The 17,165-nt window shown below is 43.6% G+C and overlaps 1 protein-coding gene across 4 annotated transcripts in view; it reads left to right on the top strand.

The window, feature by feature from the left end:
- Positions 1–17,165, top strand: part of mio (GATOR complex protein mio) — a 229,792-nt gene that overhangs the window by 41,654 nt on the left and 170,973 nt on the right. For all 4 annotated transcript variants that reach the window (XR_011392157.1, XM_070086366.1, XM_070086367.1 and 1 more), the window contains one exon: positions 6,782–6,873. Coding sequence is in view for 3 of the 4 variants with exons in the window: in XM_070086366.1 (XP_069942467.1) it covers positions 6,782–6,873 (92 nt within the window). In the remaining variant the exon portion in view is untranslated. The remainder of the gene's footprint in view (positions 1–6,781; positions 6,874–17,165) is intronic.

The following is a 17,165-nucleotide window of genomic DNA, read 5'->3' as shown; positions in this document are numbered from 1 at the left end:
CTTGCGACGAGATACAACTGAATGTGACTGAGACGTGCCCACACCAGAGGTAGAAGGTTGAGGATCGTCAGGATTTTCTGCACTATTTTCGATATCCTGGTCATTGCTTTCGGTCACTAATCGATCAAAGCCATAAAATTCTTCTTTTTCACTTCCATCAGAGTCAGAACTATCAGTTAGGAAGAGAGTCCCAATTCGCCTTGGAGTGAGAGCTGCCTTGCGGCGAGGCTTACTGAGGCGGTGTTCCTACAATGCCATGCGGGTGCCTAGAATTTTTGTTTACAGCGCACACACACTATGCAGACCCGTTCTCTCAGATGTAGGCCTACCAGCCTTCTCGCATTAAATTTGATGCCGCTAGAATTTTGGCATAGATCTATGGTTTGGACCCTCAACATAAAGTTGTAGATCTACGGCACGGACCCTGAAAGGGTTAAGTATCAAGATATGATAACATATAAGATGATTAAAGAAAATGAGAAAATACCTAAAATAAATAATGTTACATGTGATCATGGTGTAATAGTGCACAGAATGCATGATCAAGGAATAACAGGAAAGGTGGGTAGGTTGATCTATAACCTCATAGCAAATAAAACACAAAAAGTAATAGTAAACAGAGTAAAGTCAGAGGTGGCTACAGCGAAAAGCTCTGTTCCACAAGGTACAGTACGTACTCACATCACTGTGTCCTCCTTTGCTGATGATATCAAAATTTACATGACAGCGTCATCCATCGAGTACATTGCATATCTCCAAGTGGATATTAACCCTTTGACTGTTTCAGGCCCCTCTCTGAAACTGTCATTCTGTGTCTCCAAATATTCGAAAAAAAAAAAATTATTTTTTCTTATGAAAATGTTAGGAATATTTTTGTGAGTGTTTTAAGCCTAATAAAAAGTTTTTGCCATCAGTACTTACCGAGATATAGAGCCACAAAGTTTGCAGAAAGTGACGTGCGTACGGCAACAGCGGCGACTGCCGCCCACCCGGTATTCTTTTATTTACTCTAATTCAAAGGTTTCTTGCATTTTTCAATATTTTTCTGTTCCAGGTAACTTATGTGGCCTGTGAGACCAATGTAAGGTTCATTGTTCAAATATACACTCATTGTTTACAACACAATAACAGAACAAACTTTATCACTATTAGTTTGTGCATACACTTTGTTTACACAAACAAACAATACAAAACAATGTTTATTACTATTGTTCCATAATATATATACATATGTACAGTCACTAAACACGTTCCTAGAACTGCTGCAGCTTGTGGAACTCTTTGAAACATGGGTATATGCAGAGGGGCACTTCACACTCCTCACACATAAAACGAGTGTCTCTGCGTGTTTGTGGGCGTTTTGTGGTATGCATACATACATAACACCTCTTCTGAGCATTTTTCTTGGCAGTAGTAGGAGGCAGTTGTATGGGGTAGTGATCACCAGGCCTGAAACGAGATGACGTGTGTGGGCGCTGGTCTATTGCAGGAGTTGCTCCTTGGTACTTTGCAATTATTTGCCTGATTACTGACAGGCAAAATTCACCATATTTTGGTGTTTTGTTGGTCTTCAACTTGTATATGTTATAAGCATTTAGCATAGAGATATCAACAAGATGGAAAAAATGTTTTATATACCACTTATAACTCTTGCGTACACAGTCTGCAAACCCAATCTGCATGTCACATTTGTCCACTAAGTGTATATTGAGGTTGTAGTCCATGACAGCTGCAGGCTTTAGAATGGGTTCATTGGTCTCTCTGTTGTCCCTGCCACTGGGTACCATTTCATTTCTGTGAACTGATGTCAACAATGTGACATCACGTTTGTCATGCCACCGAAATGCCATGATGTCATTGGCAGCAAAGGCTTGCACCTCACCTCTGCGAGTGTCAGCGTCGAACCTTGGCATATGTTTGCGATTACGACGCACTGTGCCACACACGTCTGTCAAGTTCGCTCGCAAGAAATCACTGAGTAAGGGGCTTGTGTACCAGTTATCAGTAAATAACATATGCCCCTTACCAAGATATGGTTCCATCATTGTTCGAACCACATCACCAGAGATACCCAATAACTTCATGGTATCTCTCAAAGTATTACTGCCAGTGTACACAATGATATCCAAAACTAGACCACTTCTGCAATCACACAGTACAAATAGCTTTATACCAAAGCGTTTCCTCTTGCTTGGTATATATTGCTTGAATGAGAGTCTTCCTTTGAATAAAATCAAGGACTCATCAATAACAAGCTTCCTGAAGGGATAAAAATACATGCAGCACTTTTGTTTCAGGTACATAAACACATTTCTGATCTTACATAACCTGTCGCTTCTGTCAGGCCTGGTTTTGTCTGAAAAGTGTAACATACGTAACAGTATCAGGAAACGATTGACACCTATAATGTCACTAAAACCTGGAGTTGAAATCAGGCGTTCTGTTGCCCAGTATGTGGTGACAGTGTGCTTATACACATGTGGCATAAGCATTATTGTGGCAAAAAACAGGTACATCTCTGCCACAGTTGTCTCCTTCCACTTGTGTAGCCGTGATTTTGGTGAGAGAATTGTATTTGCCATGGTGTAATCACAGTATGTGTTTGTTTCCCTGACAATGATGTCCATCGGGGGTTCTTCGAAGAATAACTCAAAGCAGTCCAGTTCACTGGCATTGTTCCCAAGTGGACAAGATGGCTTTATTCCACTTCGTGTTTCATCAAAGTCATGGGGACTGGGAACAAACTCGTCACCGTCCTGCCAATCCCAGATGCTGTCTGCTGGTGGGGTCTGGATATTGTACCGTGGTTGTGGTTGTGCAGGTTGTGGGAGTGTGGGGGAGGGTGAGGCTGGTTGTTGTGGAGTCAGCAGCATGGGTAGTAGCATGGCCTGCTGATGGTGCCACATGGGCCGTGCCACCCTCACTATCACCACCACTGCCTGCTCCATCACTCACATCATTCATACCCATTGTTACAATATCGTCATCCTCACTATCAGGTCGTGGTGTAGGGCCACGGGATGTGCTCCCAGAGTTTCTCCTTCCCCTTGGAACAACATCTGAAACACTACCAGACCGCATGCTACGTTGTACATACTGCCGCTTCACTGGGGAATATTCACTCTCACTGTCACTAGAACTATCACTATCACTGCTAACATCTGGGTGTTGTGCACGACCAAATACAGTGGACCCCCGCATAGCGACTTTAATCCGTGCAAGAGGGCTCATTGTTATGCGAAATGATCGGTATGCGAATGAATTTTCCCCATAAGAAATAATGGAAATCAAATTAATCCGTGCAAGACACCCAAAAGTATGAAAAAAAAATTTTTACCACATGAAATATACATTTTCCTACACACAAAGAGAAGGATACATGCACAATAGTAGAGTAGTACATGCACAATATATATTGTGCATGTACTACTCTACTAAATGAAGAATAAATGACACTTACCTTTATTGAAGATGCAGCAATGACTGATGAGACACTGTGTCCTGGGAGTGCTTTTTCCTCCTGAGTACTGTAGGTCCTGTTTGGTATTTTCTTCCAGAACATGCCTTATCACACTGTGTATGCCACTATGATTCTTAAATCTCTCAAACCAACCTTTGCTGGCTTTAAATTCACCAATATGAGCACTAGTTCCAGGCATTTTTCCCTGTTCACCTGGGTGTTAGTCGACTGGTGTGGGTTGCATCCTGGGAGACAAAATTAAGGACCCCAATGGAAATAAGTTAGTCTTCGATGACACTGACTTTTTTGGGTTATCCTGGGTGGCAAATCCTCTGGGGTTAATTGTTTCTTGGTATTCTCAATAAGCCACACCAACAACGGTGCTACAGCAGCAGCAGCAGCAGCTGACAGTGCTACAGCAGCAGCAGCAGCTGACAGTGCTACAGCAGCAGCAGACAATGCTACAGCAGCAGCAGACGGTACTACAGCAGCAGCTGACGGTACAGCAGCAGCAGCAGCTGACAGTGCTACAGCAGCAGCAGACGATGCTACAGCAGCAGCAGACGGTACTACAGCAGCAGCAGACGGTACTACAGCAGCAGCAGCAGCAGACGGTGGTACAACAGCAGCAGCAGCTGACGGTGCTACAGCAGCAGCAGCAGCAGCAGCTGACGGTGGTACAGCAGCAGCAGCAGCTGTACCACCAATAGTAGCGATGGTTGATTGGGGTTTATTATACAACCTGGCCAGCTCGGAGACACGCACTCCACTTTCATACTTATCAATGATCTTTTTCTTCATCTCTATAGTAATTCTCACCCTTATTGCTGTAGGGTTGGCACTAGAAGCTTTCTTGGGGCCCATGGTCACTTATTTTGCAGATAAAATCACCAAAAACACTGTAATAATACGAAATGTTCCGATTGTATGCTTGGATGTTACCGTGGAGGCTGGCTGGTAAACAATGCCACCGGCGGCACATGTGAGGCTGGCTATGGGCGCACATTGGATGCGTCTCGGACGAACAGCGGTGAGCGGGTTTTTGAGCGGTATGCGAGGCAAAATTTTTGCGATAAAAGCGAGCGGTATGCGGATTAAACGTTATGTGATGCTGACGGTATGCGGGGGTCCACTGTAATTTCCTCTTTCGTCCTGGTACAGGCGAACGTGAACGTGAACAAGCTGGCCCAGCACCAGAGGTGGAAGGTTGTGGGTCATCTGGGTTTTCATCACTAATTACGTTATCCTGGGCACTTTTTCCGGTAACACTCACTTCAAAACCCTGGAATTCACTGTCACTGACATTCTCATCGCTGTTAGAGCTATCACTTGGGAACAAAAGACCTCCAATCCGCCAAGGAGTGAGGAACTTCTTACCGAGAGGCATGGTGAAAATGGACTAACAACATGGCATTCCCACAATGCACCGCTGGGTCCCAGATTTTTTTCACAGGGTGCACACCGACCACTGAGACCCATTCTCTCTCATGTAGGCCTACCAGGCATTTTGCGCTTGATTTGAAGCCGCTAGAATTTGTGCGTATAAATACGTCAGAAACATTGGCTCGTAAGACGTATTTATACGTCGGAAACAGTCAAAGGGTTAACCAAGTCTTGAAATAGGTCTCAAAGAACGATGTGAAGTTCAGTGAAGACAAATTTCAATTTCTCCGCAGTGGAAAACTCGAGGAAATAAAAACTGGATCAGAGTACAATAAGTTCTCACTTAGTCATTGATAAGTTCTTGGAAACCACAACATTAAGCAAAACAACTTATAATGAAACCAAATTTACCATAGGCTAATTGATATAAACATCAGGGGTACAAAGTATACCTTCAGCACTCGTTGCAACAGGGTTAAATCAAGGAATAAATGTTTGCAAAACAAATATTGTAAGGAGCACCTCCTACCACCATGGAGTTAAAAAAAAAAAAACATGCAAACTCCACACAGGCAGTGGCCCTGGCTGGAAATAAATTTTTTTCTCATCAGCGTTCTAACAAAACAACGTTAAGTGAGGACTTACTGTACAAAACAAATTCCAGCCGCACAATAGACCAAAAAACTAATGTGAAGGACCTGGGAGTGATAATGTCAGAGAATCTCTCTTTTAAAGATCATAATGTCTCTGCCTTATCTGCTAGGAAAATGATAGGATGGATAATGAGAACCTTCAAAACTAGGGATGCCAAGCCAGTGATGATTCTCTTCAGATTACTGTTTCTTTTTAGGGTAGAGTATTGCTGTACACTAACGGCCCCTTTTGAGGCAGGCGAAATTGCAGACTTGGAGAATATACAGAGAACTGTCACTCCACATATAAGTACTGTACAATAAAGCACCTAAATTACTAGGAATGTTTGAAGTCCCTTGACCTGTACTCCTTGGAATGCAGGCAAGAAAGATACATGATAATATATACCTAGAAAATCCTTGAGGAACTAGTCTCAAGTCTGCACATGGAAATCACAAAAGCAAAACTCGGCAGGCAGCACATCCCCCCAATGAAAAGCAGGGATGCCATGAATACACTAAGACACAACACAATAAGTGTCAGGGTCCCAAGATTGTTCAACTGCCTCCCACCATACATAAGGGGGATTACCAATAGACCCCCTGGCTGTATTTAAGAGGAAGCTGGTCAGGCACCTAAAGTCAGTCCCTGACTAGCTGGGCTGTGGATTGTACATTGGTTTGCATGTGGCCAGCAGTAACAGCCTGGTTGATCAGGCCCTGATCCACCGTGAGGCCTAGTCAAGGACTGGGCCATGGTGAACAATGGGCCATAATTGTAAACTGTGAAAAGAAAGCTACACAAAATAAAAGGCACTGAAAATAATTTTTTGAAAAGGTCAGAATATGTTAGAATATGCTAGAATGGCATCGAAAGGGAGCTAGTGTTTGTGATAAAAAAAAACGAAAATAAAATATTATAAAATCTAAATTTAGTAGTGAAGTTTGGACATTGTGAACATAGCTCAACTCATTCTTTCTTTCTTTCAACACACCGGCCGAATCCCACTGAGGCGGGGTGGCCCAAAAGGAAAAACGAAAATTTCTCCTTTTACATTTAGTAATGTATACAGGAGAAGAGGTTACTAGCCCCTTGCTCCCGGCATTTTAGTTGCCTCTTACAACACGCATGGCTTATTGAGGAAGAATTCTGTTCCACTTGCCCATGGAGAAGTTCAACTCATGTTACTCCTATTTGTTTATCACTTGCACACAGAACAAGCATCCAAATAATGAGCTTGAAGATAATTATAGTTTTAATGTTATCCCTCTTTAATTTAACTATCAAATACCTTTGAAATTTCAGGTTTCTATTTGGGATTTAAGAAGCATAGAACGACCAGTACTGTACCTTGATGCAACAAAGCCCATTACCAAATTGTCATGGTGTCCTTCAAGGTAAATAAAAAATATGTTTTAACTAGCTCAGGACATGTAATACTACCAACTGTGAGATATTACAGAATAAATTCACATAGTGAATGTATGCTTCAGTTTTGTGAACATTACCAATTAACAGCATGTGGCTTTTATATTAAGCTTGGCACTAGACTCATAAATGCACTCACCAGCATTTGTTGAAATAGTTAGTGGCTCACTCAAGCACTGGTTACAAATGTGTTGTTGCCCCATTTTGTCAAGATATAATGGAAATTTATGATGCACTCCAGTAATAACACCATTAGACATTTTTTTTTAAAACACTGACCATCTCCCACCAAGGTAGGATGACCCAAAAGAGAAACACTTTCTCCATCATTCACTCTTATCATTGTCTTGATGGAAGCATGAAGATACTACAGTTGAGACACCTCTCCTAACTGCAAATAACCTTGCCCCCTCCTTCAGATTGAAAGCACTGTACTTCCCATCTCCAGAACATAAGTTTGGCTAACCAGGTTTCCCTTAATCCCTTCACAATTGTTACCTTGCTCACACTTCAATAGCAAGTCCCAAAACCCATTTGCGTCCACTCCTATCTAACAGGCTCACACATGCCTCCTGAATGTCCTAGTCCCTTGCACACAAAACCTCCTTTATCCCTCTCTGTTCAACCTTTCCTTGGGTGACCCCTTTCCTTCCCTTCATTACAGATTTCTATGCCCTCCTAGTCATCCTATTTTGCTCCATCCTCTCTGAATGCCATAACCACCACAACAATCACTCGGCTCTCCGGATAATACGTACTTTTAGTAACCGCACACCTCCTCCTAATTTCCAAGCTACAAATTCTCTGCATAATATTTACACCACATCTCCACTGCCTCCAGCCTCCTCTTCACTGCAACATTCACAACCCATGCTTCTCAACCATATAAGAGTCTTGGTACCACTATACGTACTTTCATACATTTCCTGTTTTGGCTCCACAGATAACATTCGATGTCTCCAGAGATGCCTCAGTGCACCATCCACCCTGTTTTTTCCTCATCAATTCTGTGGTTCACTTTATCTTTCATAGACCCATCCGCCAATACGTCCACTCCCAAATATCTGAACACATTCACTTCCTCCATACCTCCTTCCAATCTGATATTCAATCTTTCATTGTCTAAATCATTTGTTACTTTCATCACCTTGCAGTGTCCTGTGTTTACTTTTAATTTCCTTCTTTTACACACCCTCCCAAATTCATCAGCTAACCTTTACAACTTCTCTTCACAATCTTCCAAAAACTGTCAATGGCAGAAAGTAACTGTGACAACTCCCACTTTGTATTAGATTCTTATACAACCGCATGTTTAAATGTGTTCAAAACAACTGTGCCCCCCCCACACACGCGCGCACACACACACACATGCACTCCTGGCCGGGGCCAGGAGCCGAGTCTCGACCCCTGCAACCACAATTAGGTGAGTACACACACGTACACACAATAGGAGATAGGAGAGGGCGGCATGACTTAGCTGACAAATTTTTGGAGAATTGGGTGGTTTTCAAGGGGAAAAGAGCGTCCAAAGTGATTTTCAAGGCAGAGTCAGCTCGAAACCGGATCCTGCAGGAGAAAGCACACCTAAGGGACAATCAGGCGTTCCAGAGTGTGTACCTCGACCGAGACAGAACACAAGAAGAAAGGATGACACTGAAAGAGAGGGTGCAACGTTGCAAGGAGGAATGGGAGGCAAGGAAGGTGGAGAGCAGGAGAAATCAGGCCCACGTGGAAGAACAAACACATCCCCCTCCAGTACCACCCACAGAAGGAACACAACCATGGCAATCCCAAAGCAATCAAACGACCTAACCCAAAACCCACTAACTGTACCCTCTGCCCCCATCCCCCGCGGCACAAACCCCACCCCCACAGAAACCCACAGTAATCCACACATCCCCCTCTGCATAAACCCCACCCCCACAGTAACCTTCAGTAACCTGCACATCCCCCTCAGCTCAAACCCCACCCCCACAGAAACTCACTGTAACCCACACAATGTACCCTCTCCCCCCATCCCCCTCAACACAAACCCCACCCTCACAGTAACCCACAGCAACTCACACACTGTACCCTCTATCCCCATCCCCCTCACCACAACCCCCTCCCCCATTGAAACCCCACCATAGGCCATCTTCCCCCATCCCCCCTCACCACCACCCACACCCCCACTGAAACCCCCCATAGGCCCTTTCCCCCAGAACCCCACACCACAAACCCCACCCCCACACCAGCCCCCTATAGGCCCCTGCCAGAGCACCTGCTCTCCTTAACCCACCTCTCTCCCCAGACCACAGTTATTGAAAAGAAGTTGAAGGTTTGGTACATGAACGTGGATGGAATAACGAATAAATGTGGGGAGCGGCATGAAAGAATCAAGGAGTTGTCCCCAGACATTGTAGCGGTTACAGAAACAAAACTCGCTGGGATAATAACAGATGCAATCTTCCCACCCGGATATCAGATCCTGAGGAAGGATAGAAGAAGCAGGGGGGGGAGGGGTTGCACTACTAATAAAAAACCGGTGGGATTATCAAGAAATGGAAGGTATGGACGAGATTGGAGAAATGAATTACATAGTAGGTACAGTTCAGTCAGGGAAACACAAGGTAGTCATTGCAGTGATGTATAACCCACCACAGAACTGCAGGAGGCCAAGAGAGGAATATGATGAGTGCAACAGAGCAATGGTGGACACACTAGCTGAGGTGGCAAGAAGGGCTCACTCAGTAGAGTGAAGTTACTGGTCATGGGCGACTTCAATCACAGGGAGATTGATTGGGAAAACCTAGAGCTACATGGGGGTCCCGAAACATGGAGCGCCAAGATGATGGATGTGGTGCTGGCAAATCTCATGCACCAACATGTTAGGGATACTACCAGAGAGAGAGGGGAGGATGAACCAGCAAGACTGGACCTCGTGTTCACCCTGAGTAGCTCACACATTGAGCACATCACATATAAAAGGCCCCTTGGAGCTAGTGACCACGTAGTTATGAGCTTTGAATACATCGTGGAGCTAAAAGTGGAGAGGGTAACAGTAGAAAGGGAAAAGCTAAACTATAAAAGGGGGGACTACACAGGAATGAGGACCTTCCTGCAGGAGGTTCAGTGGGAACAGGAGTTGGTAGGAAAATCAGTAAACGAAATGATGGACTTTGTAACAACAAAATGCAAGGAGGCAGAGGAAAGGTTTGTTCCCAAGGGTAACAGAAATAATGGGAAGGACAGAACGAGCCCTTGGTTTACCCAAAGGTGCAGGGAGGCAAAAGCTAAGTGCTCTAGAGAATGGAAAAAGTACAGAAGGCAAAGGACTCAGGAGAATAAAGAGATTAGTCGACGTGCCAGAAACGAGTATGCACAGATAAGGAAGGAGGCACAGCAGCAGTATGAAAATGACATAGCATCGAAAGTGAAGTCTGACACGAAACTACTCTACAGCCACATCAGGAGGAAGACAACAGTCAAGGACCAGGTAATTAGGCTGAGGAAAGAAGGTGGGGAGCTCACAAGAAATGACCAGGAGGTATGTGAGGAGCTCAACATGAGATTTCAGGAAGTATTTACAGTGGAGGCTGAAGGGACAACGGGAAGACAAAACGGTGGGGTACAGCAACAAGGGATATACCAACAAGTGTTGGATGAATTACACACAACTGAGGAGGAGGTGGAGAAGCTCCTAAGTGACCTTGATACCTCGAAGGCGGTGGGACCAGACAACATCTCTCCGTGGGTCCTTAGAGAGGGAGCAGGGACACTACGTGTGCCACTAACCAAAATCTTCAACACTTCCCTTGAAACTGGGCAACTACCTGAAGTATGGAAGAAGGCAAATGTAGTCCCCATCTTTAAGAAGGGAGACAGAAATGAAGCACTAAATTATAGACCAGTGTCACTGACATGTATAGTATGCAAAGTCTTGGAAAAGATTATCAGGAGGAGAGTGGTGGAGCACCTGAAGCGGAACAAGATTATAAACGACAGTCAGCACGGATTCATGGAAGGCAAATCCTGTGTCACAAACCTACTAGAGTTTTATGACAAGGTAACTGAAGTAAGAAATGGGAGGGAGGGGTGGGTTGATTGCATTTTCTTGGACTGCAAGAAGGCCTTTGACACAGTTCCTCACAAGAGATTAGTACAGAAGCTAGAGGAACAGGCACGTATAACAGGAAGGGCACTGCAATGGATTAGAGAATACCTAACAGGGAGGCAACAGCGAGTCATGGTCCGTGATGAGGTATCACAGTGGGCGCCAGTGACGAGCAGGGTCCCACAGGGGTCAGTCCTGGGACCAGTGCTATTCTTGGTATATGTGAACGACATGATGGAAGAGAGAGACTCAGAAGTGTCCCTGATTGCAGATGACGTGAAGTTAATGAGGAGAATTAAATCAGACGCAGACCAGACAGGTCTACAAAGAGACCTGGATAGGCTGGATGTGTGGTCCAGAAACTGGCTCCTGGAATTTAACCCCGCCAAATGTAAAGTCATGAAAATCAGAGGAGGACAAGGAAGACCGCAGACAGAGTATAGGCTAGAAGGCCAAAGGCTGCAAACCTCACTCAAGGAGAAAGACCTAGGAGTAAGTATAATACCGAGTGCATCGCCAGAAGCACACATTAACCAGATAACTGCTGTGGCATATGGGCGCTTGGCAAACCTGAGAATAACGTTACGGTACCTCAGTAAGGAATCGTTCAAGACTTTATACACTGTGAATGTCAGGCACCAAAGTTTGGAACCCACACCTGGTCAAACACGTCAAGAAATTGGAGAAAGTGCAAAGGTTTGCAACAAGGCTGGTTCCAGAGCTAAGGGGAGTGTCCTATGAAGAAAGGTTAAGGGAAATCGGTCTGACAACACTGGAGGACAGGAGGGTCAGGGGAGACATGATAACGACATACAAAATACTGCGTGAAATAGACAAGGTGAACAAAGACAGGATGTTCCAGAGATGGGACACAGCAACAGGGGGACACAGTTGGAAGTTGAAGACACAGATGAATCACAGGGATGTTAGGAAGTATTTCTTCAGCCACAGAGTAGTCAGGAAGTGGAATAGTTGGGAAGCGATGTAGTTTACCTGGAGAGAGTTCCGGGGGTCAACGCCCCCACGGCCCGGTCTGTGACCAGGCCTCCTGGTGGATCAGAGCCTGATCAACCAGGCTGTTACTGCTGGCTGCACGCAAACCAACGTACGAGCCACAGCCCGGCTGGTCAGGAACCGACTTTAGGTGCTTGTCCAGTGCCAGCTTGAAGACTGCCAGGGATCTGTTGGTAATCCCCCTTATGTATGCTGGGAGGCAGTTGAACAGTCTCGGGCCCCTGACACTTATTGTATGGTCTCTTAACGTGCTAGTGACACCCCTGCTTTTCATTGGGGGGATGTTGCATCGTCTGCCAAGTCTTTTGCTTTCGTAGTGAGTGATTTTCGTGTGCAAGTTCGGTACTAGTCCCTCTAGGATTTTCCAGGTGTATATAATCATGTATCTCTCCCGCCTGCGTTCCAGGGAATACAGGTTTAGGAACCTCAAGCGCTCCCAGTAATTGAGGTGTTTTATCTCCGTTATGTGCGCCGTGAAGGTTCTCTGTACATTTTCTAGGTCAGCAATTTCACCTGCCTTGAAAGGTGCTGTTAGTGTGCAGCAATATTCCAGCCTAGATAGAACAAGTGACCTGAAGAGTGTCATCATGGGCTTGGCCTCCCTAGTTTTGAAGGTTCTCATTATCCATCCTGTCATTTTTCTAGCAGATGTGATTGATACAATGTTATGGTCCTTGAAGGTGAGATCCTCCGACATGAACACTCCCAGGTCTTTGACGTTGGTGTTTTGCTCTATTTTGTGGTCAGAATTTGTTTTGTACTCTGATGAAGATTTAATTTCCTCGTGTTTACCATATCTGAGTAATTGAAATTTCTCATCGTTGAACTTCATATTGTTTTCTGCAGCCCACTGAAAGATTTGGTTGATGTCTGCCTGGAGCCTTGCAGTGTCTGCAATGGAAGACACTGTCATGTAGATTCGGGTGTCATCTGCAAAGGAAGACACGGTGCTGTGGCTGACATCCTTGTCTATGTCGGATATGAGGATGAGGAACAAGATGGGAGCGAGTAATGTGCCTTGTGGAACAGAGCTTTTCACCGTAGCTGCCTCGGACTTTACTCTGTTGACGACTACTCTCTGTGTTCTGTTAGTGAGGAAATTATAGATCCATCGACCGACTTTTCCTGTTATTCCTTTAGCACGCACTTTGTGCGCTATTACACCATGGTCACACTTGTCGAAGGCTTTTGCAAAGTCTGTATATATTACATCTGCATTCTTTTTGTCTTCTAGTGCATCTAGGACCTTGTCGTAGTGATATAATAGTTGAGACAGACGGGAGCGACCTGTTCTAAACCCATGTTGCCCTGGGTTGTGTAACTGATGGGTTTCTAGATGGGTGGTGATCTTGCTTCTTAGGACCCTTTCAAAGATTTTTATGATATGGGATGTTAGTGCTATCGGTCTGTAGTTCTTTGCTGTTGCTTTACTGCCCCCTTTGTGGAGTGGGGCTATGTCTGTTGGTTTTAGTAACTGTGGGACGACCCCCGTGTCCATGCTCCCTCTCCATAGGATGGAAAAGGCTCATGAAAGGGGCTTCTTGCAGTTCTTGATGAACACGGAGTTCCATGATTCTGGCCCTGGGGCAGAGTATGATAAAGCTCACGGTTCAGGGAGAGTGACCTAGTAGCGACCAGTGAAGAGGCGGGACCAGGAGCTTGGACTCGACCCCAGCAACCTTAACTAGGTGAGTACAACTAGGTGAGTACACACACACACACATTCAGTGGCCAAACGAAGGTCTACATTTACGTGCATAGCGCTCCTACCTTTATTTTCTCAATTTGAAAGCATGTAAAAAAAAGTAGATTTACGTTCGGAGCGCTACGCATGTGAACGTAGCTCTACATTTGGACAGTTTATGTGTTAATAGTCACACCTGTATACATGCTCGCTAACGCAAATATTTAATCAGCCAGTTAGGTGACAACACCCCAGTGCCCAAAAGCATGCAGACATGGTTCATTTGTTGTTCAGACCGAATTTCAGAATGGGGAAGAATATGATTAAAGTGACTTTTACTGTGGAATGTTTGTTGGTGCCAGACTGGGTGGTTCGAGTTTCTCAGAAGCCGCTGATCTCTTGGAATTTTCATGCACAACAGTCTCTTAGAGTGTACAGAGAATGGTGCAGAACTAAGCATCCACTGAACAGCAGTTTTGTGAGTGAAAATAGTACCTTGTTAAAAAGAGAGGTCAGAGGAGAATGGCCACATTGCTTTAAGCTGACAAGAAGGTGACAGTAACTCAAGTAACCATGCCATACAGTAGTGGTATGCAGAGGAGCATCTTTGAAAGCACAGCACAACAAACCTTGAGGTGGATAGGCTACTTATTTAAAATCTCTCTATATCAGTGCTCTACCTACCATATGTCATTTTTAGACTGTAAAAGCCTCTCATATGCTGATTTTTTTTCTTTTTTTCAGTCTGTTTATTTCATTCTTTTATCAATCATTCCTCTTCTGACTCTTCTATAACCACAAATTGCTGCTGTGCATTCTAGCCCTGCATTCCTAAATCTATCCCAAATCTCTTGGACCTCCTCATTACCTCTTCTCTGTCTAGTGTGCCTTTCTTCCAATACTGTAGCTGCTTGTAGTGATAACAGCCAACCAAAAAGAAAATTGGTTGGGAAAAATTCGTTCAGTACTCGAACAGCCTTCTGGAATGAATTAAGTTCAAGTATGAAGGGAATGTATGAAAGTATAGTAGTACCAACACTCTTATATGGATGTGAAGCTTGGGTGGTAAATGCAGCAGTGAGGAGATGGTTGGAGGCAGTGGAGATGTCCTGTCTAAGGGCAATGTGTGGTGTAAATATTATGCAGAAAATTCGGAGTGTGGAAATTAGGAAAAGGTGTGGAGTTAATAAAAGTATTAGTCAGAGGGCAGAAGAGGGGTTGTTGAGGTGGTTTGGTCATTTAAAGAGAATGGATCAAAGTAGAATGACATGGAAAGCATACAAATCTATAGGGGAAGGAAGGCGGGGTAGGGGTCGTCCTAGAAAGGGTTAGAGAGAGGGGGTAAAGGAGGTTTTGTGGGCGAGGGGCTTGGACTTCCAGCAAGCGTGCGTGAGCGTGTTAGATGGGAGTGAATGTAGACGAATGGTACTTGGGACCTGACGATCTGTTGGAGTGTGAGCAGGGCAATATTTAGTGAAGGGATGGTAGGATTGCTGGTTTCTTTTTCTGTCTCATAAACACACTAGATAACAGGGATATCTTGCTCCTCCTACTTAAACTTTGGTCACACTTCACAGACACGCACATGCATATATATATACATACATCTAGGTTCTTCTCCTTTTTCTAAATAGCTCTTGTTCTTCTTTATTTCTTCTATTGTCCATGGGGAAGTGGAAAAGAATCTTTCCTCCATAAGCCATGAGTGTCGTATGAGGCGACTAAAATGCCGGGAGCAATGGGCTAGTAACCCCTTCTCCTGTAGACATTTACTAAAACAGAGAAGAAGAAAAACTTTATAAAACTGGGATGCTTGAATGTGCGTGGATGTAGTGCGGATGACAAGAAACAGATGATTGCTGATGTTATGAATGAAAAGAAGTTGGATGTCCTGGCCCTAAGCGAAACAAAGCTGAAGGGGGTAGGGGAGTTTTGGTGGGGGGAAATAAATGGGATTAAATCTGGAGTATCTGAGAGAGTTAGAGCAAAGGAAGGGGTAGCAGTAATATTGAAGGATCAGTTATGGAAGGAGAAAAGAGAATATGAATGTGTAAATTCAAGAATTATGTGGATTAAAGTAAAGGTTGGATGCGAAAAGTGGGTCATAATAAGCGTGTATGCACCTGGAGAAGAGAGGAATGTAGAGGAGAGAGAGAGATTTTGGGAGATGTTAAGTGAATGTATAGGAGCCTTTGAACCAAGTGAGAGAGTAATTGTGGTAGGGGACCTGAATGCTAAAGTAGGAGAAACTTTTAGAGAGGGTGTGGTAGGTAAGTTTGGGGTGCCAGGTGTAAATGATAATGGGAGCCCTTTGATTGAACTTTGTATAGAAAGGGGTTTAGTTATAGGTAATACATATTTTAAGAAAACGAGGATAAATAAGTATACAAGATATGATGTAGGGCGAAATGATAGTAGTTTGTTGGATTATGTATTGGTAGATAAAAGACTGTTGAGTAGACTTCAGGATGTACATGTTTATAGATGGGCCACAGATATATCAGATCACTTTCTAGTTGTAGCTACACTGAGAGTAAAAGGTAGATGGGATACAAGGAGAATAGAAGCATCAGGGAAGAGAGAGGTGAAGGTTTATAAACTAAAAGAGGAGGCAGTTAGGGTAAGATATAAACAGCTGTTGGAGGATAGATGGGCTAATGAGAGCATAGGCAATGGGGTCGAAGAGGTATGGGGTAGGTTTAAAAATGTAGTGTTAGAGTGTTCAGCAAAAGTTTGTGGTTACAGGAAAGTGGGTGCAGGAGGGAAGAGGAGCGATTGGTGGAATGATGATATAAAGAGAGTAGTAAGGGAGAAAAAGTTAGCATATGAGAAGTTTTTACAAAGCAGAAGTGATGCAAGGAGGGAAGAGTATATGGAGAAAAAGAGAGAGGTTAAGAGAGTGGTGAAGCAATGTAAAAAGAGAGCAAATGAGAGAGTGGGTGAGATGTTATCAACAAATTTTGTTGAAAATAAGAAAAAGTTTTGGAGTGAGATTAACAAGTTAAGGAAGCCTGGAGAACAAATGGATTTGTCAGTTAAAAATAGGAGAGGAGAGTTATTAAATGGAGAGTTAAAGGTATTGGGAAGATGGAGGGAATATTTTGAGGAATTGTTAAATGTTGATGAAGATAGGGAAGCTGTGATTTCATGTATAGGGCAAGGAGGAATAACATCTTGTAGGAGTAAGAGCCAGTTGTGAGTGTGGGGGAAGTTCGTGAGGCAGTAGGTAAAATGAAAGGAGGTATATATATGTATGTGTATATATATATATATATATATATATATATATATATATATATATATATATATATATATATATATATATATATATATATACATACATACATACATACATACATACATACATACATATATATATATATATATATATATATATATATATATATATATATATATATATATATATATATATGTGTGTGTGTGTGTGTGTATGTATGTATGTATGTATG

The sequence above is a fragment of the Cherax quadricarinatus genome, chromosome 18 (genome assembly GCF_038502225.1).
Source record: "Cherax quadricarinatus isolate ZL_2023a chromosome 18, ASM3850222v1, whole genome shotgun sequence".
NCBI classification, from domain to species: Eukaryota; Metazoa; Arthropoda; class Malacostraca; order Decapoda; family Parastacidae; genus Cherax; species Cherax quadricarinatus.
Note: the sequence above shows the minus strand (reverse complement) of the source record. Positions and strands in the feature narration are given on the sequence as shown.